The sequence below is a fragment of the Martes martes genome, assembly GCF_963455335.1.
Source record: "Martes martes genome assembly, chromosome: 3".
Taxonomy (NCBI): Eukaryota; Metazoa; Chordata; class Mammalia; order Carnivora; family Mustelidae; genus Martes; species Martes martes.
Genome location: NC_137890.1, coordinates 156,756,059 through 156,783,471, shown reverse-complemented (window position 1 = coordinate 156,783,471; position 27,413 = coordinate 156,756,059). Strand labels below are relative to the sequence as shown.

General features: G+C 44.2%; 1 protein-coding gene across 1 annotated transcript in view; it reads left to right on the top strand.

Annotated features, from left to right (window-relative positions):
- Positions 1–27,413, top strand: part of DIS3L2 (DIS3 like 3'-5' exoribonuclease 2) — a 346,542-nt gene that overhangs the window by 227,964 nt on the left and 91,165 nt on the right. The window contains exon 11 of the mRNA XM_080797894.1: positions 14,511–14,623. Within this exon, the coding sequence (XP_080654020.1) occupies positions 14,511–14,623 (113 nt within the window). The remainder of the gene's footprint in view (positions 1–14,510; positions 14,624–27,413) is intronic.

Below are 27,413 nucleotides of genomic sequence, written 5' to 3'. Positions count from 1 at the left end.
TTTTGAGGACACAGAATCTAAGTGGAAAGATTAAGTGGAGAGACGGCTCCACCCCTGTAAGTCTTATTCCTATGTTCCATTCAAATCTTGCTAGCCTGATTTCTGTGGGGTCTGGGCTTCGGAAATTCTCTTTTTTCATGGATGTCTCAGTGCACCTTGTTAAACCAAGTTTGGACTGTGGCCTGTTCATCTGCTTCCAGCTCTGCTGATTGGTTCCAGTTTCCTTGCTCATTAAAGCCAAGATAATCTGGCACCCACCAGTCAGGCATCCTCAAGTATCTGGCACCAAGGTAAACTTGGAAGCTGGTTCAGGAGTCTCAGTGATCCAACACATTCATTGCATGATGAGAGGAAGTTTTGGTATACCAGAGAGAGCACTGGAGTAAGAGCAGGAGAGCTGGGTTCTTGTCTCATCTTTGCCTCTATTGCATCATGTATGTTTGGGCATATCTGTGGTTTCTCTGAAATTCTCCTTCCTCAGCTATGTGAGTGTTTGGACTAGACAGTTTTTCAGGTGTCATTTAGTTTCAAAATTCTGAGTATATGAAAAGCCAAAGGAACAAAGCTCCTCTTATGCCTGTTGTTGCAAAAACACAACCTTGCTTTAAAGATATTAGCAGTAACTGCCTAAAGTTGCTTGAGCTACAGATGCTTCTCCACAAAAGTAGGTGGTATGTCAACAAAATGGAAAAAGACTCAGTCCATATTCCAGAGGAAAGAATTAACTTCTTCATGCCTCACATTTCCCAGTCTATAAGATGGGGATAATAATGCCCAACTTAAAATTGCTGGGAAGACTAAATGAAATAAATCCCTGGCATTTAGAACTGTGCCAGACAAAAAGTAAGTGTTCAGTGGAAGGTATTATTAATATAAAATAGAAAGATTAAAATTGAGGTGGAATTTTAGTAAGGTAGTGCTGAAGTAATAAATATTCAGTTGCTGTTCACAAGTCAAGGTGGAAACAGAATTGAGAATCCAGAAACAGACCCATCCATATAGAGTCATGTGGTTGTCAACAAAGGTGTCACTGCAGCATGGTAGGAAAAAAGGATGCTGGATCAATTGGGTATCCATATGGGGGAAAAAATGAAATTTGATTTCTATATCGCACCTTCTATAAAAGACAATTCCACGTGGCTTATAGATCTAAGTGTGAAAGATAAAACATATATTTCTAGAAGATAATATAGAAGAATAACCTCATGACCCTGGGATAGGCAAAGATTACTTCAGTGGGACACAGAAAGCATTAACCTTAAAGGAAAAGGGTGATAAATTAGCTTTCATTAAATTTAAGAACTTCAGTTTAACAAAAGACACCGTTAAAATAATGAAAAACCAAGCCACAGAGGAGAAGGCATTTGTGATCATCTTTGGCCAGCAAAGGACTCCTACTGAGAATATATGAAGAGTTGAACAGCCACTTTCTAAAAAAAATACTCTATTTATAAATTTTCAAACTAGTGAGACAAGCAGGATTCTAAATTGTACAGCATGGTGTTAATTTTGTAATAAACATTTGTTTATGTATAGAACATGAACAACAAAGGAATATACCAAAATGTTAACAATAGGTGTGTTGGGGGAGGGGGTATAGGTAATTTTAATTTAAAAAAGAATTATTTTCTGTTATCTCTAAAACTTTATATTTTTGCAAAATATAAATATGGAGATTATAAAAATGGGCATATACTACTCTTATACTGGTAAGAAAAGATGAAAATTAAAGAGGATTTAGAATATCATTTGATAAAAACGTCAAATGCATATCCAGATGTATATATAATAATTTTTAAAAGCACAGGAAAAGTGCTTAATATCATTAGTCTACAGGGAGAATGGAAATCAAAACCAGAATGAGTTACTACAGTGTTCTTAATAGCTAAAAATTTTTAGAAGCTGACAATACCCCCTCCAGTTTCGACCCACTCCCTTCTCCTCTCCATCTTCCCATGTCCTCGACTGTGGACTCTACTGAGGGTTTTGGAGGGGGGGGGGGTGGGAGGTTGAGTGAGCCTGGCGGTGGGTATTGTGGAGGACGTGTATTTCATGGAGCACTAGGTGTGGTGCATAAACAATGAATTCTGGAACACTGAAAAGAAATTTTAAAAATAAATAAAAATTGGGGAAAAAAGCTGACAATACCAAGAATAGCTAAAAATTTTTAAAAGTGGACAATACCAATTGTTAGTGGGGGTGTGAAGCAATTAGAACTCTCATACACAGAGTAGGCATGTAATTTGGTGCCACCACTTTGGAAAACAGTTGTACAGTATGTAATAGAACTGAATAGATCCACACTTATGACACAGCAGTTTCATTCTTAGGTATATACACAACAGAAACAAGTACATAGGGACAAGAATATTCATGGAAGCATCATTCACAAGAGCTAGACATTGATAACAGCCCAAGTATCTGTCGACATTAAAATGGATAAATTGTGGTTTACTCTTACAATGGAATAGGGAGCAGTGGTGGTACCAAGCAAATTCAAAACATAACATGGATGAGTCTCCATGTGTAGTGAAAGAAAGCGGATACCCCCCCATACACACAGAATGTACATACTGAATGGATTCATTTGTGTAAATGCAAATCAGGCAGAACTGATCTATGATTATAGATTGCAGAGGTCAGAAAAGGAATTATCTTTGGTGGGTAAAGACTGAGTGGAAGGCACAAAAGAAAATGTTCTATTTCTTGAACTGGGGAGTGATTACCTAAGTGTATTCACTTTGTAAAAGTTCATTGAGCTGTACACTTGTAGTTTATGTACTTTATGTGTTTTATGCCTCAATAAAAAGTTTATTTTAGGAGTGCCTGGCTGGCTCAGTCAGTAAAGTATGCAACTCTTTTTTTTTTTTTTTTTTTTTTTTTTTTTTTTTTTAAGTATGCAACTCTTGATCTTGGGGTTGTGAGTTCAAGCCTCACGTTGGGTGTAGAGATTACTTTTAAAAAATCTTTTAAAAAAAGTTTATTTTAAGAAGTGAAGGGACACACAAAAATGTGGAAACAACCCAAATGTCTGTCAACTCATGAATACTTAAATAAATGTGGTATTTCCGTACAGTGGAACATTATTCAGTCATAAAAAGAAATGGAGGACTGACACATGCTACAACAGAAAGACCTGGAAAACATTGTTAGGTAAAAGAAAACAATCACAAAAGACCACATACTATATCATTCCATGTACATGAGATTTCCAGAATAGCTACATCTATAAAGACAGAGTAGATTAGTGGTGGCCTAGGGCTGGGAAGTTTGGGGAAAAGTAGGAAGTGGCTGAAAACAGATGTGTGGTTTCTTTTGGGGGTGATGAAATGTTCTAAAATTGATGGTGGTGGGGCACCTGCGTGGCTCAGCTAGTTAAGCGTCTGCCTGTAGCTCAGATCATGATTCCGGGGTCCTGGGATTGAGTCCCGCATCCAACTCCCTGCTCAGCAGGGAGTCTCCTTCCCCCTCTCTCTCTGCTCCTTTCCCCTGCTCATGCTATCTCTCTTTCTCTCTCAAAAATAAATAAATGAAATCTTAAAAAAGAAAAAAAGTAAAAATACAGCAAAATTGATGGTGGTGATGGTGGCCTAACTATGCATATACTATACTGCACACTTTGTATGAGTGAATGGCATATATGTGAATTCGATCTCAGTAGAGCTGCTAGGGAACAAGAAATCAAGGGGACTGATCATCATGGGATGATTAAAACTTCTCAGGAAATGGCCACACCTCACTGCCCTGTAGTACAATAGTTACAAACACTGATGGTCAAGTCCAATAGTGTTCTAATGCAGGCTCCAATGTCACTGGGCGACATTGGGCAAGTCATCTAACCTCTCTGAGCCTGAATGTCTTCACCTATAAAACCTGAAAATTAATAGTACCTACCCCATAGAATTTTTGTGCAGTAGATTCCTTTAATCTTTAATCCTTTAATCCAATCAATGATTAATTGTGGTTGTAATTAGTCAGGAGGTTTTGCATCTGAACAGTGTTCACTCCATTTTGGTGATACAAGTGACAAGTAAATTTGAGAGTACGTCCTGCAGAATGGACACTTTTGCCCTACCCTACCACATCAGCATCTATTGCAAAATACAAAAGATATATTCATATTAAGGACCCTCAGTTATTAATATTGAATTATATCCTGCTATTAAGAAAAGGAAATACATAATATATTTGTAGAGGATTTCCATCCAGAAGTATTAAAACCATTAAGGTTTGATAATTAAAGCATTGGCATTCAGTTACCTGGAAACTTTAGCAATTCAAAATACTTTATATGAAAACTAAATTAAAACTATAATTGATATATGGAAAAAAAACTATAATTGATATATGTAGTCATAAATAGAAAGTGACCACTGGTTGCAGGTTTCTTTATTTTAGTGAATATTTACTGTCACCATAAAGGGGTCACTTTTGGCTATGTTGAAAATCATACTGTCTTCTACGTATCTCTCTTAAAGTGTGTGTTCTGCAAAGTAAATGTATGATCCTTTAAAAATTGGTACAGTGAGAGTGCTTGTAGCATTATAGGGGTTAAGAAAGAAGCAATTACAAATTAGTTGGGTACCTGATACTAAGACGCAGATCCCGTAAAGTAATAATCAAGGGCTTAGGCTTGGGAGCCAGACCTTGATGCAAGGTGTCTGACCTCCCTGGGCCTGTTTCCTCATCTGTAGGAAGAGATCTGCCTCACAGCCTTGTGAGGATTAAATGAGTTAATATAAACACAGGAAACAGTGCGCTATTGTTGGGGGTGAACCAGGAAGGTGAATCCCTAGCATAAGCTCATAAGCATGCATAAATGACTTATATAATTTCTATTTAAGTTGGGGAATTAGAAAATGGTTTCTCCTTTGTGCAAAAGAGATTAATTAGTGAAACTGAGTAATTAGGGCCAAAAAAAGAGCGAGTTTGATATGGCAAAAAATAACAAACTAAAACAACTTCTCCAGAATGTGAGAAAACCCATTAAGGGGTTTTGTTACAGGACAGAAACCTTTTGAAAACTATTGCCTCTCCAAATTCAAGGTAAATGCGAAGATTGCTTTGATTTCAGCTGAAAGGAAGGCTGGGATCAGGTTAAGCTGTTGTTGGGAGCAGTTGCGCTTAGCGAACAGGCATTTAAATACACCGAGATGCTTAGATTTCTTTACGGATTGCGTGGAGCACTGGGTGTTCTACGCAAACACTGAATCATGGAACACTACATCAGAAACTAATGATGGACTACATGGTGACTTTCATAACACAATAAAATTAAAAAAAAAAAACTTGAAAATAGCACACCTCTTTTAAATTTGTCTATTAGAGACTAGTAACTATATTTTGTAGAGAGGCTTTTTTAAAATAGAAAAACCCACAGAGGGGTGTGAAGTATGCTGAAGTTTGGTTTTCAAACCTGTGTCTGTGGGAAATGGTCTGGTGGGATCGCGCATGCGTTCCCTGCATGCCACAAGCGGGAGCAAGGGTGGGTTCCTGGGGCTAGCCTTACACACAGGACCTGGAAAGTGATGACAGAAGCCACAGGCTGTGGCTGTAGACTGGAGTCACATTTCTGGTGGGAAAAATAGTTGTTTCTTATATAGAAGGAACACGCCTGCCCGTGCTGCTTCATTTACTGAGCTCACCTTTAATCGAAGTGGCCTGTAAAGTGCTTTCTTCACCCTTGTCCTCCAGAAGACCAGTCAGGTGAGCTGCCATGGCTCACTGCCCCTGCTCAGGCCAGCCAGTGCTGCTTTTTCTTGCTGTGTGGTGGGGAATCAGGGAACGGGATGTGACAGAGCAAGGACAGAGCATGTTGTGGGTGTGTTTGATTGAAAGAGAAAGGAAGGAAGGGAGGGAGGGAGGGAAAGAAAAGGAAAGGAAAGAAATAAAAAGAGAAAGAAAGAAAGACTGTTAAACAATCTATTTATGATAGAAATGTTCGAATTTACTCATAATCCTACCACTCAGAGAAAACCATTGTTACCATCCTAATATATTTCTTTCCAGCCATTTTTAAGCCGGGTTTGCATTTTTTATTTTATACTTTTTATCTTTATTGCTTTTCCAGCTTTTGAAAGCTAGAAACATTACAAATGTGTATGATGTAGAAAAGAACAGTCCCCATATCCTCGGCCTCCAGAAATCATCACTGGGGCCATCTTAATTCTGCTCAGGCAGTAACCCTCTCCTGCCTCTGTTGGCTTGTCCTTCTTTGAAAATTTGTAACTAGTTTTACTTAACCGGGTTTTTCCCTTTTAAACTTTTTTCTTTCCTTGGCTTCAGTCCCTGCAAACCTTTTTTTTTTTCTTTTTTTAATTTTTGGATAGAGAATTTTGAACATGCACAGAAGTAGACAGAATAGTATAATGAAACTCCTTGTTCCCACCACCCAACCTGGCAAACTTGAAACCATGACCAATTTACCCCATCCACCCCCCCATCCCCCCACCGTCACTTCCACCCTTAATTATTTGAACCTGCAAACTTTGAAACTACCTTCAGAGGTCCTTCTTGACACCTCTGACTTCACTCTCCTTTGGGGTTAAGGAAAAGACCATAAATGCCCGTCCTCCTGCGCTCAGAGCTTTGCACGAGCCTGAGCTCCACACACCGTCCCAGGCCTGACCGGCTGCCGTGGGCTTTCCCCGCTCACTCCTGAAATGCCTGGAAATTCCCAGACTTTGGGTGTGCCAGCCTCACATGTTCAGCTCTACATTCTCTTTCCTGTTAATGAAGGAGGCCATTGCTCAAATCATTTGGAAGGGGAAAAGTGGAATTTACTACCTGGGTGTTCCTCTTCCTTGCTGTTCATATAAATTTAAACTTAGATTCCTGAGAATTAGATTGAACATGACAAAAATTGCTGTGTGGGCAGTTGAGTTGAGTACTTGCAGATTGATAGAGCCCTTTGTAATAATGAAGGAAAAAAGTTCTCTAAGCTGCTTAGTTCCAGAAGGTGAGCTCACCAGTCAAGGAGCTTGCAACGAAAGGTCCTCATTAACCCTTTGCTGGATGGCAAAAGGAAAATTAAAAGAGACAATGTGCAGACTCTTCAAATCCTGGCCTTCGGGAGGGTCTGAGAAATCCTCTTGTACAACCCCCTCCTCATGTGTGGGTGCCTTGCATTGCATTCAGATTTCCTTGTCCCAGAATTTTTTCCCTTAGACTCCTTTCAAGTTTGTGAAATATCTTCAGACCGTTGCCACGTCATGGCCATGGAGTACTGCCATGGCTTGCTGTGCCAGTGGTCAGCTTTTGTGTTACAAAACCAGATACCACACAGAACTGGAACACGTCAGAGTTTGAGTTGTCTCTCTTACCCAATCAGTGTTTCCACCAAAGTGAGAGGGAATTTGCTTACCCCAACTAAAAGACGGAGTTTACTGTGTGGCTACAAGGTGATCCAAGCCCAATTGTTCCTCAGCTGTGACTCTGTCTCTGAAATGCCAGGGGCCAAACTAAGGCCAGGCCCGCACCCAGGCTGGATGGGCTGCTCTGAAGGAGGCCCTTCACTGCTGGGCAAGTCTGGACAGCAGACGCGGTCCCTTTCTCTCCGTTCTCTCCATTGGATTCCCCTTCCTGAGCTTTCAAGAACACAGTTTTCTATCTCTTAAGGCCCACGTTGTTGGGAAGACTGGCCACAGGGTCAAGAGGGTGATCCAAGCAAGAACATCATTTTCTCGTCACGTAGGCTGGATGGAGGCCAGTCTGTGAGATGGGAAACCCAGTGTCTGTGGCATCTGTCACTGTGTCTCCTTGGCTGGGCTTCTTTTCATCATCTACGTTTGTCTACCAAACGTAACATATTACTTCCCTGAAGGTGGCTTGAATTTGTTTGCCCAGGAACACCATTCCTAAGAGAATGTGTTCTTCTTCACTCCTTCTTTTCAGTTCAGCACGACCTGAGCCTGCATTCGCAGAAGCACGATGGGCAGAATGAAGAGAGGATGAAATGAGAAAGTGAAGGTGGTATATTCGCTTCTCCGATCATAGTTCTCTAGTGGTTTCCCACCGGCCTTGAGATAAAATCTAAGTGCTTCATCCTGGCCCAGCAGGCCTCTCTCATCGGGGTCCCAGCTACCTCACTAGCCTCCTAGGTTCCAGGACTCCCCTTCTTTCTATACCTTCAGTGCAGCCAACTTGCTCCCACCGTTGACCCTTTGCTCAGAGAGAACTTTCTTAACTAAATCTGAGGTGGACCCCAGGCATTCTCATCACCTTAGCCTGTTTTAATTCCTTCAAAATCCTTTTCACTTTCCTGAGTAATCTTACCATTTATTTGCTTGCTCCTTGTCTTTCTCTCCCCACTAGAACATACGCCCCGCAAGAGAAGGGATCTTATCAATCTTGTTTGCTTCTGTGTCCCCAGTAGCCTGGAAAAGTGCCTGCCATTTGGTAGGATCGTAATAAGTGTTTGTTGAATGGCTACGTTTGGGGAAGGATGTGGAGGATTATGAGGTGACTCAAAGCCAAGCCAGTATGGTAATTTAGCCTGAAGGAGAGGAGCTCTGGGAGGCACGTGCTGTCTAAATATTTCAAAGCTGGTTCCAACCCAAAAGCAGAGCCCAGCCCTGCTAGAAGAGACCTGCCCTTGCACTCATTTTTCCTAGCCACGTTGCTGTCCTCGGAAGAGTTGGTTTCGTTCTGGGCAGCCCCATGGGGTACAACTGGGCCAAAAAGTGGAAGCTGTAGGAAGACAGATTTTGGTTCTCTGAGAATGGACTGGACTACGCTGAGAAGTGGTGATTCCTAAGTCACCTAAGGTGTGCAAACATAGATCGGTCTCACTCTGGGAAGACCCGGTGTGGGGAGGACTCTGCACCATTAGACCAGGCAGCACTGACAACCCCTTTCATCCCAGAGTAGCAACGAGTCAGCCTTGTATTTTGGTTATTTTCTTATTTGTTCAAGAAACCTTAGGCACTTGACTATGTGCTTGGCCCTTTCCCTGCACTTTGTGCAGATGACAGAGGATGGGGGAGATACCTTGTGACCTTAGCCCTGTGAGGGGGACGGGCTCAGCGGTGGTGCAGGGAGAGTGTCAGATGATGGGGGAAGACACAGAGGATGGTCTGGGTCATCAGAGAAAACCTGCCGGAGGGAGTGGGCTTTATGCAGTGGTCTGCTGGGCCAGCAGGAGGTGTCGAGAAGAGAAACAGGGTGACAGGAAGGTTTGTATTTTGGAAAGAGCATTATCTTCATTGTGGAAAATGGGCTTGAGAAATGTCAGGGAGAACAACACAGAAGTTGTTAGATCTTCAAAGAAACAATGGTGGCCCTGGACACAGTGGGGATGGCAGGAAGAGGAGAGACGGGCAGATTTGGGAGATCGAGTTCAGAGTGATTGGTCGACACAGGCTGAGACAGTCCTAGTTTCTTTTAGGTTCAGATAGTGATGGTGCCCCTTTTGCTTTAGGGAAGGTGCTCCCACTTCCTGGGGTGGAGAACACAGGAAAAGACATGGTTTTGCTGGGGGTAAGAACTTTCAGAGGCGTGAGTGTGAGGTACCTGTGGGACAGTTGAGGGGCATGTCAGTCTGGGGCTCAGAGAAGTCTAGACTGGTGGCACAGAATTAAGGAGACCGAAGAACAGAGATGATGCTTGAACTCCTGGGAGGGCGTGAGACAATCGAGGGAGAAAGTAGGATTGCCAGAGAAGGCAGCTCAGGGCCGAGCTTGGGGGCATTCCAACATGTAAGGGACAGGAGAGGAAGAGGAGCCTGAGAAGGAGCAGTCACACTGTCGACATGCTCAAGCCAAGGGAAGCGTGTGTCAAGGAGGAAGAAATCACTAGCCTTCAGATGCCCTGTAAGGTCAGGTTAAGTCAGGCCTAAAAAGGTTTGGATTTAGCAACATGAAGACCCTTAGTGACCCAGACTGAAGCAGCCATTTTTTGCTGGTGAGACGCATTTGGCAGCATTGTTCCCTGAAATTCTGGGTTAAAAGCAGCGTCCTTCTGGGTCAAGAAGAGCCCATCACCACTGTCAGGTCTCAGCAGCGAGTGAAAGTGAATTCAAGTGATCCAAGTCTGGCAGGCCCTGGTGGCACTCCTCACTCCTCGGAGGGGTGGCCTGGGATGTCCCTGCCCGCACCAATGGTGCTGCCCTTTCAGGTGCTGAGGACAGTCCCACTGCTGCCCACTGAGGAGGACTGACGGCTGAGGAACGCAGCTAGACACTTAGACAGCGGCATTTGGACCCTGAGGCCTCACAATTAAGTCAACCCGGAGCTGATGACTTAGAGTTGCTGGACCACCAGGCTGCGAATGGTGAAGGGGAACAGCCATGGGAACCTGGAGAGACTGCAGGGACAGGGATGTGGCTGGGGACAAGGCTGAGAGAGGTCACCAACAGGATTTCTGAATCCCCGGCTACGAATGGCTTTTGTTGAGTCTCCCTAGAGATAGGGAGCGATTTTGAGCTAGAAGCCACTGAGGTGAAAAATTGACTTGTATCATCTTGTCTTGGAGTGAGCAGGATGCGAGTAACAAAAGGAGCAAAGACTCTGAATTGGACCCGGGTTTGCATCCAGGAGTGATTACTTCCTAGGCAGGTAACCTTGGACAAGTGACTTGGAACCTCTCTGAGCCTCAGATGATTCATCGCTGAAATTCAGTGTATGCGCCTGTGTCAGAATGAGATGAACATCTGTGGAGCCCCAGGCATGAGGAAGACAGAAAATCAGCAGCCACTGCTGCCATCCGTATAGTTGTTTTCGTAATCCTCATGGTCAGCATTGTGTCCGAGTAACGGTTACTGATTACAAAGCGCTTTCACATGTTCCCACTGAAGTGACAAGAGCGCTTCAGAAGTAGAGCAAGTGGCTTCAGGTCGTGAGCACCCCACCCTGGATGATGCGTCAGGGGCCACCTGGCAGGGACACTGTTGGAAAGGGGCTGAACTGGCGGGGAGGCTGGCTTAGACAAGGTGGTTTTTAAGCCGCTGCTTTCGTTTCTATTTGTGTTTTCCTTGGATGCAGCAGCTCTGATGTCCTCTCAGGTTCATTCCAAGGAGCATTTGTATTCATTTAAGTTTGTGGGCACTGAGCAAAGGCAAGCCAGCCATGGCCGGCCTCGGGGACTGTGCCTCCCTCTGCCTCCCCAGCTTTCCCGAACTTTCAGGGCTTACCTTAGCCCCGGTCAGTCGATGAAAACTTTTTCATGTACAAAAAAAATTTTTTTAAAGAATCCTTTTATATGGAAGACAGTATTTTTTTAAAACCCCGAGTTGATCCTAAGTGTCTTGGCAACAGATACTACAGAACATTTGGATTTATATTTTCTCTTTCATAGAATAAAACCTTCAGTGCCACTACCTCAAGAGTTCTGCAAGTTCACATTATGTAAATACATGTAATAAAATATTTACTTAGGGTTTCCACAAAAGAAGGTCCAAAGGGGAGAATAAGAGAGCTGCTCTTTGCTGGTCTTAGAGGCTCTGCTGGGAATTCTGAGTGAAATTTAAGCCTCTGAAATGTGTTTTGATTGGCCTCCTTCATGTTTTATCTCCTGTAATGAACTCTTTGTCAGTTTGTCAATTTTGACTAAGGACAGAAAGTTCATGTGTAGTAACAACACACAGACCGAATTTAAAATTATGGTTTATATCATGATGTAATAATCCTCTCTTTTCCTTCAGTCAATATTTACCTGTTAGGCTAATACATTATAATTCTGACTTCAAAAGAAGACACTTTATTTTACCTTCCCCAAGTGTTGGTTTTAGATACTTGTAATAATCAAAATTGGAGGCTGAACCGTCTGGGACTCTTGGCCACTTCCTCTTAGGGTTGAGTTCCTCGATCATCGCAGGGCAGGTGTCCCTGCTCCCAGTGATCCAACAGCTGCGTGGCTCTCGGAGTGAGGTGGCTGAACTCTGAGCCACCCCGGTCTCTCTCTGCTTTCCCAACAGCCCTCTTGTCTGTGGGAAGTGGGTCTATCATATTATCCCACAGCCACTGAGATCTCTTAGACTCGGACTTTGGTTTTCCCCAATGCATTCATGTTACAGGACTAGGCAGGAAAAAAACCAATGATTGCCCTGTAGGGAGGGTAGTCCCTATAGATGAGGAATGGGGAATCTTACATTCTATCCTGTCCCTGAACCCCTTATTTTAACTACCCCAAGCTTAAACTATTTTCCATTTTATTGTTTTTTATTTTTATTTATTTATTTGACAGAGAGAGATCACAAGTAGACAGAGAGGCAGGCAGAGAGAGGGAGGGAAGCAGGCTCCCCGCTGAGCAGAGAGCCCGATGTGGGACTCGATCCCAGGACCCTGAGATCATGACCTGCGCCGAAGGCAGCGGCTTAACCCACTGAGCCACCCAGGCGCCCCCTATTTTCCATTTTAAAAAAACAGAAGGAAGAAGGGTCCCCCAGAGAATAAGAAATAGGAGGATAATAAATGGCTACAAAATTCGCAGATAAAATGTGTGATACTTTTGGACTGATCATCTAGGCAGCCAGGAACAAGTAATGATGTGCTCAGAAGCTCTTCTGAGTCAACTTGGGTATCAGTCAGGACTCTTCCTGGGAGCCGTAACTGAAAGGGAACTGATTGATTCGTGAACTGCCAAGTCCATAGGTAGACTGGTTTCAGGATCAGCTGGATCCTGGAGTTCAAATGAGGCCATCATGATTCTCCCCTTATTGCCTAGACCTATTATTTTCCATATTGGCATGATTGTGTGGCAAAGATGTTTCCCTGGCAGCTCTAGGCTTATGGCGGTCCCTACTGTCCGGGGTCCCAGCAGAGATCCCTTTCCCTGAAGTTACTGTGAACAAGGATAGGGTATGGTGGAATTACATCAAGCATATATTTAAAGATTTTATTTACTTATTTTAGAGAGGGAGAGTGCATGCACGTGAGTGGGGGAAGGAGGAGAGAAGTGGGGGAGGAAAAGGGAGAGAGAGGGAGAGAGAATCTGAAGCCAACTCTGTGCTCAGTGTGGAGCCCGACTCGGGGGTCCATCTCACAATGAGACCGTAACCCAAGCTGAAACCAAGATTTAGGTGCTCAATCAGCTGAACCATCCAAGCACCCAAGCATATATTTAAAGTTGAGCAAATTCACCTTTGTGTTGGTATCGTTAGTGTGCCTCTGTCTGCCCATGACATGCTCATCACACTGTACCCCTACTTTACATGTGAACTCTTTTTTGTATTCTGTCAGCTCTGTCCATTCTCATATATATATGTAAGTGTGTATGTGCGTTTGTGTGTAATCACGAATGCTGTATTTGAGATCTGGTTTGTGGGATGTTCAAGAGTAAATCTAAATTTATAACTTAACTATCCCCTCAACCCCACTTTAAGTGTAATTCCACCAGCCTACATAGTCTGCCCATCTCTCTGGCAGAGCTGGTGGGCAGGGCCCACTCCACCAGAAAGGGACAGGGCAATTCTATAATGGAAAAAAGTAGGTCTTCTACCAGACAGGAAAAGACAACAGGCAGACAAGCCTATTGTTAATTCATTCACTCAATAGGTATTTCTTGAGTGCCTACCGTTTGTCAGACATTCTTCTAGGTACTGGGCCTAGACCAGTGAACTTTACACAGAAGGTTCTGCCTTCCTGGAGCTTACATTGTAGGGAGAGAGGCAGACAGTAAATTTGTAAGCCAATAAAGATACACTGTGATATCTGGCAGAGATGAGTGCTCTGAGGAAAAGACCATGGTAATCATCTTCATTCATGGATTAGGTGCTTTGACTGTGGAGGTAGAAGAAACAGAGGGCAGAGAATCCCTTCTTGTTCCCAGATTCTCTTTGAATTGATCCTTGTATGGTAAGAAGGATTTTGATAGGCAGGTCCCATTACGATGATCCCAAACATAAGAAAAAAACCATGAGCCAAGCAAATATGTCAGTGGGATGAGGTAAGCTGTGTTCTGCGAGCGGAAGGATGTTTCCCATGATGGCTGCATGCAGACATGTGGTGGGAGTGGGGCGCTGAAGGCTGGTGAGGCAGGTTGGGGGGAGACTAAGCAAGGACGTGGCTCACAGGCTGGGGAGTGGCATCACCAGATCCCTGACTGAGAAGATTCCAGGGCTAGGTAAGAAGGGGCAGAATCAAGGTAGGAAGGCCAGGCGCAGGGCTCAACATAAAAGACGGTGCTCAGAATGGACAGGAAGGACAGAGTCCTTAGAGGAAGAGTCTGCAGGATTCAGGGATTTACTCCTTTCTAGTGCCCTGAAAGGGCCCCTTTGCCAGCCAGAATGAGCCTGCTTTGGTAAGTCCGCTGATGTTTACAAACACAAGAGGCCTTTAGAAAAGGGAAACATCTTGTGAAGATGGTTAATGTTGTGTCTTGAGGATAAAAATCTCACCATCTGCTAGGATACAGTAAGGAAAGTAACCATGTGAATCCCCGGGAAGACTGGAGATGGTGACCCGCGCTTCAAGGCCCATGGCCTCCGACAGTGCCACACAGTCCCAGGAGGGATTCCTGGGAGGGATGACCTTGCTTTCCACGCCACACTGATCAGCCTCTTTCTGCATTTACAGGCAACTTTGAAGTGGGGGTTCACATCGCAGACGTCAGTTACTTTGTTCCCGAGGGATCTCCCCTGGATAAAGTGGCTGCTGAGAGAGCTACAAGCGTCTATTTGGTTCAGAAGGTAAGTGTCCGTCTCCAGTTTCTGGAATTGAAGGACAGCCTGTTTGGTCTGCTTCCATTGTTTCTCTTTTCTTACCAAAAAAAAAAAAAAAAAAAGTCATGAGGAACAGCAGCCTTGTCTGAACATCTTTTCTCACATCTAATGAGATCTTTAAAAAACAGGTTTTTTTCCTCCCTATATTGTGAGCTCCAGCAAGTGTTGGCCCTTGGTGGTTGCATATTTTCCTTATATATTCAAGAGGAACCATATCATGGCAAGACACGGGAACCCATCTCAGGTTTCAGACTGGCCCTGCCACCTGAGTAAGTCAGACAGGTGCTCGTGTTCAGAAAGAAATGAGGAACAGTAACTGCCTTCAAAATATTGTTCCAAAGCCGGGCTCAGCCGACTCAGCCCATGCCAGCCACAGTTTTTATGACGTATTTTTGCAATATAGCCACGTGCTATACTGTGGCATTTTAATATCTGTGGCATTGTCACACTACAGCAGAATGGGATGAAATGCCTTTTTTAAAAAAAATATTTATTTGACAGAGAGAGAGAGATCATAAGTAGGCAGAGAGGCAGGCAGGGGAGGCGTGGGGGAAGCAGGCTCTCCACTGAGCAGGGATCCCGATGCAGGGCTCGATCCCAGGACCCCGAGATTATGACCTGAGCTGAAGGCAGAGGCTTAACCCACTGAGCCACCCAGGCGCCCCCCAAATGCCTTTTGAGAAAACGTTTCCACCCCTGCTGGAATCAGCTCCCGCCTTGCCCTTTCTCAGAGACGAGAAAGGATTCCATCAGAGAAGATCTACAGATGACAAATATGCATGTGAGAAGATGGTCCACATCATACGTTATCAGGGAAATGTAAATTAAAATACCAGTGTGATCCCATCCAAAAAAACAGGCACTATTCACTACCCATCAAAGGTAGCGTGAACAAGTGAGTCCTATGGATTCACACGGTGGGACTAGAGAGCCCAAGTGCGGGGGGATTGCCTGCGATTCTGCATCTGGGTTCTGATTACCTGAGTTTTCACTTAGTGAAAGGGAACAGACTTTTCCTTTATGACTTGTGCACTAGTATGTGTGTGTTGTATACTTAAATAAAAATGTTTTCATTTAAAAAAAAATGTTTTCATTTTGAAAGCCTTTTTTGGGCGATGACTTTCCCTCCACTCGGGCTCCTTTTATAAAAGTATAGGTCTGGGGCGCCTGGGTGGCTCAGTGGGTTAAAGCCTCTGCCTTTGGCTCAGGTCATGATCCCAGGATCCTGGTATCGAGCCCCACATCGGGCTCTCTGCTCGGTGGGGAGCCTGCTTCCTCCTCTCTCTCTGCCTGTCTCTCTGCCTACTTGTGATCTCTGTCTGTCAAATAAATGAATTAAAAAAAAAAAAAAAGTATAGGTCCCCGGCCTATGCACAAAGTAACCACTCCAAAGGCTCTCCCGAGAACAGAGCTCTGACATTCGTACATTGTTTACACTTAATATAACCTCAGGTTGAAGATATCCCGTCCATACCTCCTGCCCCAAAATGGAGTTGACCAACTCTCTGGGCTTTGCCTGGCCCAAGGCCTCTGAGGGAAGGAAGATCAGACTCTAGAATCCCCTCTGTCCACCAAACTATGATGTTAAGATGGAAAGAAAAACAGAAGTGGCAATCTCTAAGACTTTTAAGACCACAGAAAGTAAATAAACGTGAGTTGCTCTCCCCATGTAGAAAAGTTTAATAACTCTGTTCTTCAGATTCACATATTTAAGAATTCTGGACACAATTAGAGGTTCTTCTAAGCAGGTGATTTTCTCTTACCTAGCTCTTGCATTCTCCTTTTATAACCAGGAATTATGTTTCAAAATCAGAAAATGGAAAAATAAAATGGGGTTAAATAACAAAGCACATTTTCTTTCCTCTACTTTGTGTTTGTGATTGTCGCAGTTCTAGGACTTCTCAGGGCTGCAGAGTTGGGGCTCTGCTCCTGAGCTCTGAAAGTGTGGAGCTGGATGGAGGAAGGGCCCGTGTGCCCCCGAGTGGCTGTGGGCTTCTGCTGCCGGGCTTGGCCCCCACCTTGGCAGGAGCGAGTGGCACCAGCCCGCAACCTTGGACAGCAGCAGCTGTGCATTCTGGTTCCTTTGAACCACTGCTCTGACCTTTCTTCCTACTCATTTTTGTAAAAAGGACTGTGTCCAGGAACTTTTCTGCTGTTTTCACTTTACTTTGCCTATAAAGGTCTTCTTAAAAGCTGGATGAGCTGCTTACCTCTTCCTCCAGATTCTCTGCTTTCTCATTTGGCAGAATCATCTCTCCCAGCTTAATTAGATGGAAGGAGGGGTGTGTGCATTGGGGGTGGGGAGCCGGTTGGTTTCCCACCTTAGAGGGAATGTGGCATCAATTTGTTTTCATTCAGTGGTACTGGCTTATAAGTAGCTGATACCAGAATTACAGTCAAACTTGATTTGGGGAATTATCCCACAGATCAGGACTACACAATAAAACCAATATTGGGTCCAAATTTCATTTTACTGTCTTTAAAATGAAATTCTTTTTTGGGATTTTACTCCCAGTAATAAGTATTTGGTTATTTTCATTAACCATAGAGTATACTCAGGAGAAAAGATAAATTGAAATAGTGTCCATTTAAGTCCCATGAAAAGGACATACTCTTTCTTTTTGACAAAAGTCAGGCATCTGTTCATTCAGGGGACAAGCGTCTACCTGAGTTTAGGCCTGTCCTTCCAGAAGGACGTGACATCTACCCAGTTAAACATCGTCTGTCTTCCCCGAGAGGGAAATACAATGAAACTGTGAAATGTAAAGTAATTTTTAAAAATAAGTGAGTTAAGTTTTAAAAGTCAAAGAAACCCTAAACAGTTGAAACCTGAAGCTAAATTGTCTGCCTGTTGGCCCCAGCACCCGTGTTATTTTAGGTGTGAAACAGCTCAAATGAAAGTTCGCCCATAAATCTCTACGATATTTTATTGGTACTGCTTTATAATAGAGATCAAAGATTGGGATTGGAAGCCTGTCTTAACGTGAAGTCCAAAGAGTTTTAAGATGTTCCTTTCTGACCCCAGCAGGTTGTCAGAATGTTGATGTTTTGTTAACGTCCAGCTGTGTAGCAGAGTTGATCCCATTCGGAATTCATGGAAGTGTTGATATGAAAAAGAAAACTCTTTCAACAGAGATGTTGGCTGGCAAGTGAATTATCTCTTTCCTTTCAAGCTGTTTCAGTGTGCAAGTGGGGAGCTAGCTGAACCTTACTGTTAAAACCCTGAAGTCCTCAGAGAAAAGGAGAAAAACTCCCTAAGTTCTCAGGCTCTGACAGCCAATGGGCTCCAAAGGCGTGAGGGAGTTTGCGAGGCAGCGAAGGCCTGGGCTGGAAGGAGCAGAGGAGGGGCCTGCTGCCGCTCCTGTCTGGGTCGCTGACATCTGGCTCCCCTGAGCTTTGGAAGCCCCCTCTGTTGCTGCTAGTCCCCCCGATCCTCTTTGCACGGATGATTGATTCTTCCCCCTCTGTGGCCCTTTCCGTTGGTCACAGGGCTGTCCTGGCTAACCCGTTGCTGAACTTGGCCAGCCTGCCCGCTGTGGCTTTAGCAGATGTTTCTGCTCTCTGAGGCTAATACAAGATTTTGTAGTCTTGTTGGTACCCCCACCCAGCTGCCTCGGGCAGTGGCATATTTACCTAAATGATCAGTTTCTCGCAGCTCTCCCAAGCCCTGGTCCAGAATGCTTAGAAAGTCGGTGTCCTGTCACCATGTCCCTTTTTTCCATGACCAGCTTTTAGGCCGTGCCCTGACCCAACTTTGATGCTGGCCCAAAACATGCTGAAGAAGACGAAGCTCCCTTTAAGCCCCTTTCCTTTCTTTTCCTGCTGCCTGCAGGGCCATCTGTCTTCATCTGGCTCCTCTTTGTCGAGGACCGGCTATGTGCCAGGTGGCAGGTGTGTAAAGATGGGAGAGATGCTGATCTTGCCCCAGGGAAGTCAGAGCAGGTGGGCGCGTAACTCACACAGTACATGGGGCCACCTGCAGTTACAGAAGTCCTCCCAAGGTGAGGGAATATTCGGGAGGAGAGAGAAGTTGCATCTGCTTGGGTTGGTGGTAGGAGAGGAGCTTCCACAAGACCCAAGATGGCTTCACAAAGCAGTGGATTTTTGAGCAGTGTGTCCAGCTTTGAGTCGAAAATTTCTAGGTAGACATGTGAGCGAAGAGGACATTCTAGGCAGTGGCTCAAAAAAGCATGGAACAGTTAAGAAACGGCATGTAGTTTGGAATGGCTGGGATCTAAATTGCAGGAGAAGCCAAAAGATGAAGGTACAAAGAGAGGCCTAGAGTGGCAAGCTAAGGAGCGTGGACTTCATCTTGAGGACAAGCAGGGAATGGACAGGGTCTCCTTTGTCTCAAGTAGAAAATCACCTTAGCAACCATGTGGTTGAAGAACAGTGAGGCCAGAGGGAGGAAAATTGTTATCAGTACCAGGCCCCTTTCCCTCAGCCCTGGCCCCTTGAGCCTTTGAATAACCACCCCAAAATACACAGGGATTTTTGCTCACTGAATTTTAGGAGAGTTTATCAACATGCCAGTGTCCAGCTGGACCCCCAGGAGAGTTGGAGCCATAGGTGTCTTCAGCCTGGTGATAAAATGGACATCCCAATGGGGTGCCTGGGTGGCTCAATGGGTTGGGCCTCTGCCTTTGGCTTGGGTCATGATCTCAGAGTCCTGGAATCGAACCCCGCATCAGGCTCTCTGCTCTGTGGGGGGCCTGTTTCCCCCTCTCTCTCTGCCTCTCTGTCTACTTGTGATCTCTCTCTCTGTCAAATAAATAAAATATTTTTTTAAAAAATGGACATCCCGAACAAGGAGCCCCCAACTGTATCCCCTCCCTGTATAGGAATCCATATCACGCAACAGAGACTCAGACTAGGCAAACAGGGCAAGTTGGCTTCCCCCTGTTGTCTTTGCTTTCCCTTGGAGATAGGGTCTGGAGGCCCTCTGCCAGCCTCTCACTGAGAGCTCTTGGCCACTGTTGACCCTTGGCCGCTGATCATGGAGGGTCCAGACTCTGCTGGAGACCTCTCCACCCCATTGAAGGTATTTGGACCCTCCCTCATTAGCAGGACAAGCAAAAACCTGACATTGCTGAATTCAGTTCATCAGCTATTGGAAAGATAAAGGCCGTGTGTCCTACTGTAAATGGGATTGCAAATTATCATTGAGTGGAATAGAGTAAGAAGATGCAGAAGTCTGGAGAATAATAAGGAATTCTGACCCAGAAAAATTTCTGCTCCAGAACTCTACGGTTGGTTTAGGAGACTATTAGCATATAACCCAAGAGTGACGAGTATGTCCATACTTGAAGGTGGAGAGGAAAGAGATTTAGTCGTAAAACCTACAGAAGAACCTGGAAACTGACTGGGTATAGCTGAGGGATCAGAGTTGAGAAATCACAAAATAACACCCAGTTGTGTTCTGTGAGAGGGGTGTGTGTGAGTGAGTGAGTGTGTGTGTGGTTGTTGTTTGCTTGCTTGTTTAACTGGTAACAGGGTGCTGCTCTTAACAGAGATAAGAAATACACCTTAGCAACAGGTGCAGGGAAGAAAATACTGAACTTTGTGTTATTCATGCCAAGTATGCAGGGGACGTCCAAAATAAGGTGTCCGGGGGTGCTAGGGGGGCAGGTAATGAAGGGATCTGGAGTTATAAGGAGAGGCAGGGCTGGAAATGCATTATGTACGGGACTTGTGGATCAGTGGGAGTGTAACCCCAGGAGTGAGGGAGGGACCCGAGGAGCACATGCAGGGATAAGAAAGGAGAGTGGAGGGCAGAGGGTGAGAGCACCAGTTTAAGGAGCCAGCCAAGGAAAGGGTCCAGTAAGGACCAATGCAGTGGCAGTCTGAGAGTGTCCACTAGCTCTGTGTTCAAAAAGTACGTGTGCGCACAACCTGTAATGTTTTACCCGAGGAATGGTCATTTATGAGGGCACAGAAGAAGACGAAGGTTCTGTACCAACATGTTAACATTGGTTCTTCTAAAGCATGGGGCCTCACAATTTTTACATTCTCATGTGTTGGTTTGTTATCGCCTAAAATTTCTACCACAGACATGTAATTTTTGTAATTTAAAAAGGTCATTTTGAGGGGCACCCAGCTGCCTCAATTGGTGGAGTGTGCGACTCTTGATCTCAGGGTTGTAAGTTTGAGCCCCATGTTGGGTGTAGAGATAGCTTTAAAAATAAATAGATAGGGGCGCCTGGGTGGCTCAGTGGGTTAAAGCCTCTGCCTTCGGCTCAGGTCATGATCTCAGGGTCCTGGGATCGAGTCCCGCATCGGGCTCTCTGCTTGGCAGGGAGCCTGCTTCCCTTCCTCTCTCTGCCTGCCTCTCTGCCTACTTATGATCTCTGTCTGTCAAATAAATAAAATCTTAAAAAATAAATAAATAAATAGATAAAAATAAATAAATAAAAATTGAAATGTCTATTGAATTGGAAAGTAAAAGGAAAGTGTGAATGAAAATAAGAAGCATGAACTATTTTGAGAACCTTAGTGACGTGAAGGGAGACCTCCAGACTGGGAGAAGGGAGTGTTGTTTCTGATTCCTAGGAATGGGAGACTGACCCTGTATTTATGGTCTCCGGGAAGGACAGTGCAGAAGAACACATAGCTAATTGAGAAGAGCTGTGGTAGGGAGGGGTTGGATCAAAGCTCAGACAGGAGGCCAGGCTTTGCACAGGGAGGACACTTGAGCTCTCAGGAGATTGAGGTGCCCTTGCCTAACTGAGGAGGGGTGTTGGGAGAAAGGGGCTGGAGGGAGGCTTGGGAGGGGTTGAGTCCGATGGTCTCTTTCCTTTGTGGAGACAGTTGAAGTTCTCTGCTAAGAGACTGGGTGGGGGAAGGCAGCTGGGTAGGAGGTTTGAGGAGGTTAAGAGAGTCTTGGCATGGAGTCAAGGGGCCTGGAGGAAAGAACCAGCCACAGACAAGGGAAAGGACTGCCAGCCTCCACTGAGGTAGTATCTGAGCCCGGCTTAGTGACCTGGTCCAGTGACTGACTGCCACCGCTCAGCTGCCAGTTACAAACAAAGGAAAGGCACATCGTGAGACTGACAGTGGGGCCATAAGGTTGGGACAGAGACAGTAGGGGAGTTCAAGAACTTCGAGAGACTCATCCATGGGCTCTGTACCTTAGAGTGAAGCTAATGAGGGCCACCATCCAGGGGTCAGGAGATGCCTCAGTGGTCTCATGACGCTGATGACAGCCAGCAGTGTCTGAACCCCGGAGAGACCTGTCTTCTCTTTTCCACTTCTTTGTTGTGTGCTGCGCTCAGTCCCCCGGCCTCTGAGTGTTCCCGGGTGCAGTGGCAGAGGTTACATAGCTCCCGAGCATGCGTAGATGACACATGCTGTGGGCCTTCCATCCCCCAGAGTCACAGGACTTGTATCTGAGGAAGTGGCCGCCTGTCTGTCCACCCCGCCTCCCATGGGGATCCCGGCCATGCTGTGGTCTTGACACATGCCACGGGCTATGGAGCACCTTCCCAGGGAGCCCGGCAGAAAGCAGGCCAGGCTGATGAGAGGCCATGACGTCCACATCATAGACATGATTTTAACACCTTTGGTCCTTCACCTTTGAAAGAGGAATAACCTCTATTTCTAAAACTATATGGACATAAAGTCTGTTTTCTCTGAATACCATCTGAATTCTGCCCCAAGATCTGGTGAAAGTTACTCAAAGGAATATCCTTTAAAACTTAAAGAGAACTATCCTACCTGAAAATGTTTTAATGCTTAGCTTCTTCATGAGCACTTAGGTTCTTGGGCATCTGGGTATTAAAATGTTATCCTCTGTAGAAGATACAAGGTACCAAGCAGTGCTTGTGACCTGAGCAGCCCCTGAGTGTGCCAGAAGTTTTTAGGAAAGAATAGTCAGAACAGTTCATCTTACACTTAAAATACTAGCTGCCTAGGAAATTCTTATGTAAAGTTGTTTAAATAGAAGCCCACCATGTATTTCATAAAATGTTTTATGTGCAATATATAGTAAACACAGAAAGAGAAAGTGATTCATTTCCTGGGCAAAAGTCAGTCATTTGCAGACAGAGTGCCTGCTGCATGTCAGGTGCTAGATGGAGAGACAAGAACAGGAGCTTGTCCACATTCCTGAGGATTCTATGGTGTAGTGGAGGGGAGGGGCACAGAAGGAGTTGATCATGCTGTGTTAAGAGCTATAGAAGCCTCTCGGAAGAGATGGGAGGGTAGAGTAAGTGACAGACTGTTTAGGACTGCCTCCCATCCTTTTTGAAAGAACAAAGGTGGGTGGGAAAAGGATTCAGAACACAGTACATCCTCCCCTGGGGGAATCTGGATAAGCCTTTGAGGGATAATGGAGCCAAATCTTCAAGGATGTGCAGAAGTTGGCCAGATGCAAAACATCCAGAAAGATGTCTCAGAGAAAGAACGATCTTGGCAAGAGCAAGAGCAGTGAGCAGGCCTGGCAGGCGAGAGGTGTGCCACAAGCAGCCCTGCTGAAGGGGAAGGCCAAGCCTGGTGACCCAAGGACCCGGGAGACCGTGGATGGCCAGCCAGCTCGCTTGTATTGAGTATCTTCCATATTATTTTGCCGGCACGAAAACTGAGGCTTAGAATCACACTAGCTTGCCCAAGTTGTACAGGAAGTGATGGGCCCCAAGTCCGTCTCAAGTCTGTCTGGCTTCCGGTCCTTTGCTCTTTTTCTCACGTGGTGCGGCTGAAGAGTATGGACCTCACTCTATTGGTTGCTGGTCTTTAGACCATTTTTTAGTGGTAAAGGCCTTTTGACAAATAAAGTCCTAACCCCAAATTCTAGTATATAAGAACAGATCAGGTTGTATTTCATTAGCTTAAATTTCTTTCATATTTAAATGCATAACTTACGAGATCAACTCGTGAAAGCAGTGGTTTTCTTTTTTTTTTTTTTATATTTTATTTATTTATTTGACAGAGAGATCACAAGTAGACAGAGAGGCAGGCAGAGAGAGAGAGAGAGGAAAGCAGGCTCCCTCTTGAGCAGAGAGCCCAATGCGGGGCTCGATCCCAAGACCCTGAGATCATGACCTAGGCCAAAGGCAGAGGCTTAACCCACTGAGCCACCCAGGCACCCCAGTGGTTTTATTTTTAACAAGCTCTTTAATTTTGGAATCATTTTAGACTTAACAGAAAAGTTGCAAAGACAGTACAAAGAGGTCCCAATACCCTACACCCAGTTCCCTCAGTGTTAACATCTTATAGCACCTAGGACATTTGTCCTAAATAAGAAACTGATGTAGGAACATAACCGTTAACTACAGTCTATACCTTATTTGGCTTTCACCAGCTTTTCCACTAATGTCCTCTTTCAGGGTTCAGTCCAGGAAACCACACTGCATTTAGTTGCAGTGACTTTCTTTTGCCAAACACTTAAACACAAAGCCAGGAGTTCTATTACATTCTCATACACTCAGCTTTGTGACTTACAATAAGATAGTTCCTTGAACACTTGGAAGAAACTCTAGCTAGATGTAAAGAGGAATGAAGTTCTGGGCTACAAGCATGCAGGGTAAGTAGCCTACTACCAAAATGTAATTGGGATAATTATCAGCTAATGCAGCCCAGAGAAGAATCCAAGAATACATACCCCACAAATTTGATTTAGTCTGTCTTAGCTTGGGCTGTCACAGAGTATGCTAGACACTGGGCAGCATCAACAACAACACTTATTTTTTCCACAGTTCTAGAGGATAGAGGTCCTAGATGAAGGTCCCAGCCATTTTGGTTACTAGTGAGGACTCTCTTCCCGTGTCCTCACATGGCCTTTTTTTCTGTGTCTGTGTAGGACAGGGAGAGGGGAGTTACCTCTCTCTATCGGATCGGAGCCCCATCCTTATGACCTCATTTAACTCTATTTACCTCCTAAAGATCCTGCCTCCAATGCAATGACATTGAGGGTTAGGGCTCCCCGCAAAGAAATTTGGAAGGAGGAGAGACAATTCAATCCGTACGTATTTTTTGGTAAAACACTTGATACTTAAAGACAATATTAAATATGTAGCTCATACTTTAACACATTATTATATAAGTTGAAGAAGATGTATTATCGTCTGAACAGGTGGTCCCAAAGCAGTGGTAAGAAAAAATTGTCAAAAGTGGTCATGTTATAAAAGCTGTTAGCCAAAGTTTTCAGGTGGTCATTGGATTTTACACAGGTGCTAGGAAGAAATCCCACATCCTTCAGAATAATGCCGAGTAATGCCATACAGTTACTCATTATTTGTTACTGGTTTGGGCTGTGAGTTCTAGAAGTTACTTTTCCATGTGAAATGTTACTTACTGTATTGAAACGGTACAGGTGCCTTCACACAGAGTAAGAAACCACTAGGATTTATTTTGCTTTTGCTGATAAATAACTGGATAACTTTACCTCAACCAGTACTGAGTTCTCTGTCTTGCCTACTGCCTCTCAGTTACTTAAGGCAGGGTCAAGCGTGAGCTGCGTTACCTGTACTAGATACTGCGAGTCGAGGAGTCCGCAGCCAGTGTGTTGAGTAAAGGGCAATTATTGTGGCTGTTTCTAGTTTGGGGACGGGGTGAATGATACTGTTAATCAAGAAGAGTGGGAGAAGGAATAGATTTAAAGGGAAGAGTGAGTCTGAGGTGTCTTCAGGACACGCAGGGAGATACACAGTCTTCATCTCAGGAACTTCAGGGAAAACAGGTAGCATTCTGGGATAGCTTTGAAGTCATCATTTGAAAGTAAGTTGGAGAGAATTTTTTTTTTAATGAAAGAAGGTATACCACTGGATCGGTGTATTAGGGACTAGAAAGGTCAATAAAGGGAAGAAATAATTTAGGTTTAAAAAACTACAGTATGGGGGTGCCTAAGTGATTAAGCGTCTGCCTTTGGCTCAGGTCACCGTCCCAAGGTCCTAGGTTCAAGCCCCGCATCAGGCTCCCTGCTCGGCGGGAAGCCTGCTTCTCCCTCTCCCGTTCCCCCTGCTTGTTTTCCCTCTTTCTCTGTGTCTCTCCCTGTCAAATAAATAAGATCTCTAAAAAGAAAAAAAAAAACTGCAGTATGAGTGACTAGTTGACCACAGTGTTCCTCTAGGAAACGTGTGATATTTTATTGGAGTAGCTCGTTAATGTTCCAACAAGCAATTTGGTCAGTTGTGATATTTTCAATCACTAAAGTGTTGAAGCTGTAATTTTACCACAGTAAAATGCCATCATGAGTTTACATTCGCCCCTTGGGTTCTTTTATCTGTCTCAACTTTATTGGCAGATCATTGACAAAATGTAATTGTATATATTGCAGGTGTACAATGTGATGATTTGAGACATATGTACATTGTGAAATGATTGCCAACAGGAAGATAGTGAACACATCCATCACCTCACACAGTTAGCTCTTCTGTGTGTGCATGGTGAGAGTGCTTAAGATTTATTGTCAGCAAATTTCACATGTGCAACCCCATTATTAGCCGCCATCACTGTGCTGTACCTGAGATTCTCAGGACTGATTCATCTTATAGCTGAAAATATGTGCCATTTGACCTCCATCTCCCCATTTTTCCTCCCCCTGGCCGCTGCCATGCAAGTGATACCATGCAGCATTTGAGTTCCTGTGTCTGGCTTATTTCACTTAGTGTAATGCCCTCCTATGTTCATCCCTGTTGTCACAAAGGGCAGGATTTCCTTCTTTTTTATGGATTATCATATTACATAGTATATATGTGTATATACACATTTTCTTTATCCATTCATCTGTCAACAGATGTGTAGGTTGTTTCCATGTCTTGCTCTGATGGGTAATGCTACAGGGAACATGAGAGCACGGATACGCCTTCAAAGTACTGATTCCATTTCCTTGGAATATATATACCCAGAAATGGGATTGCTGGGTCCAACAGTAGTTCTATTTTTCATTTTTTGAGGGACCACTATACTATTTTCCATTATGGCTACACTGATTTACAGTCCCCCCAACAATGTCCAAGTGTTCTTTTTTCTCCACATCCTTATTATTTCTTATCTTTTTGGTAATAGACATTGTAACAGATGTAAGATGATTTAGAAACTAGGAAAGCAATCCCAAACAATAAAATATTTAGAAATACATTTAACCAAGGGGGTGAAAGACCCGAACACTGAAAACTATAAGACATTGATGAAAGAAATGGACAAAGGCACAAATAAGTGTGAAGTGTAAAATCCAAGTGTTCTTGGATTGCAAGAATTAATGTGGTTAAAATGCCCATACTACCCAAAGTTAGCTCCAGATTCAATGTAATCTCTATCAAAATTCCAGTAGCATTTTTCACAAAAATAGAAAAAGCTATCCTAAAATTCATACAGAACTGCAAAAGTTATCCCTGACCAGCTAAAGCTATCTTGAGACCAAAGACAAAACTGGAGGCACCATGCTTCTGATTTCAAACTACATTACAAAGCTATAATAGTCAAAGCAGGATGGTACTAACATGAAAACAGACACACAAACAGAACAGAATACACAGCTTGAAATAACTCCATGTGTATATGGTCAACTAATCTTCGATGGTTTCTTCAATAAATGGCATTGGGAAAACTAACAGCCACATGCAAAGAATGAAACTGGACTCCGTCTTACACCACACACACAAATTAGCTCGAATTAAAGACTTAAATATAAGACAGTGGGTTCTTAAGTATATAGTTCAACTGGAACAGTTGCACCCAAAAGTACAAGTCATTCGACTCCAGAGCTTCGGTTTTAGTATATAGTAAAAAGTCATTGTTTTTCATTGCTGTAATGTACTTACTT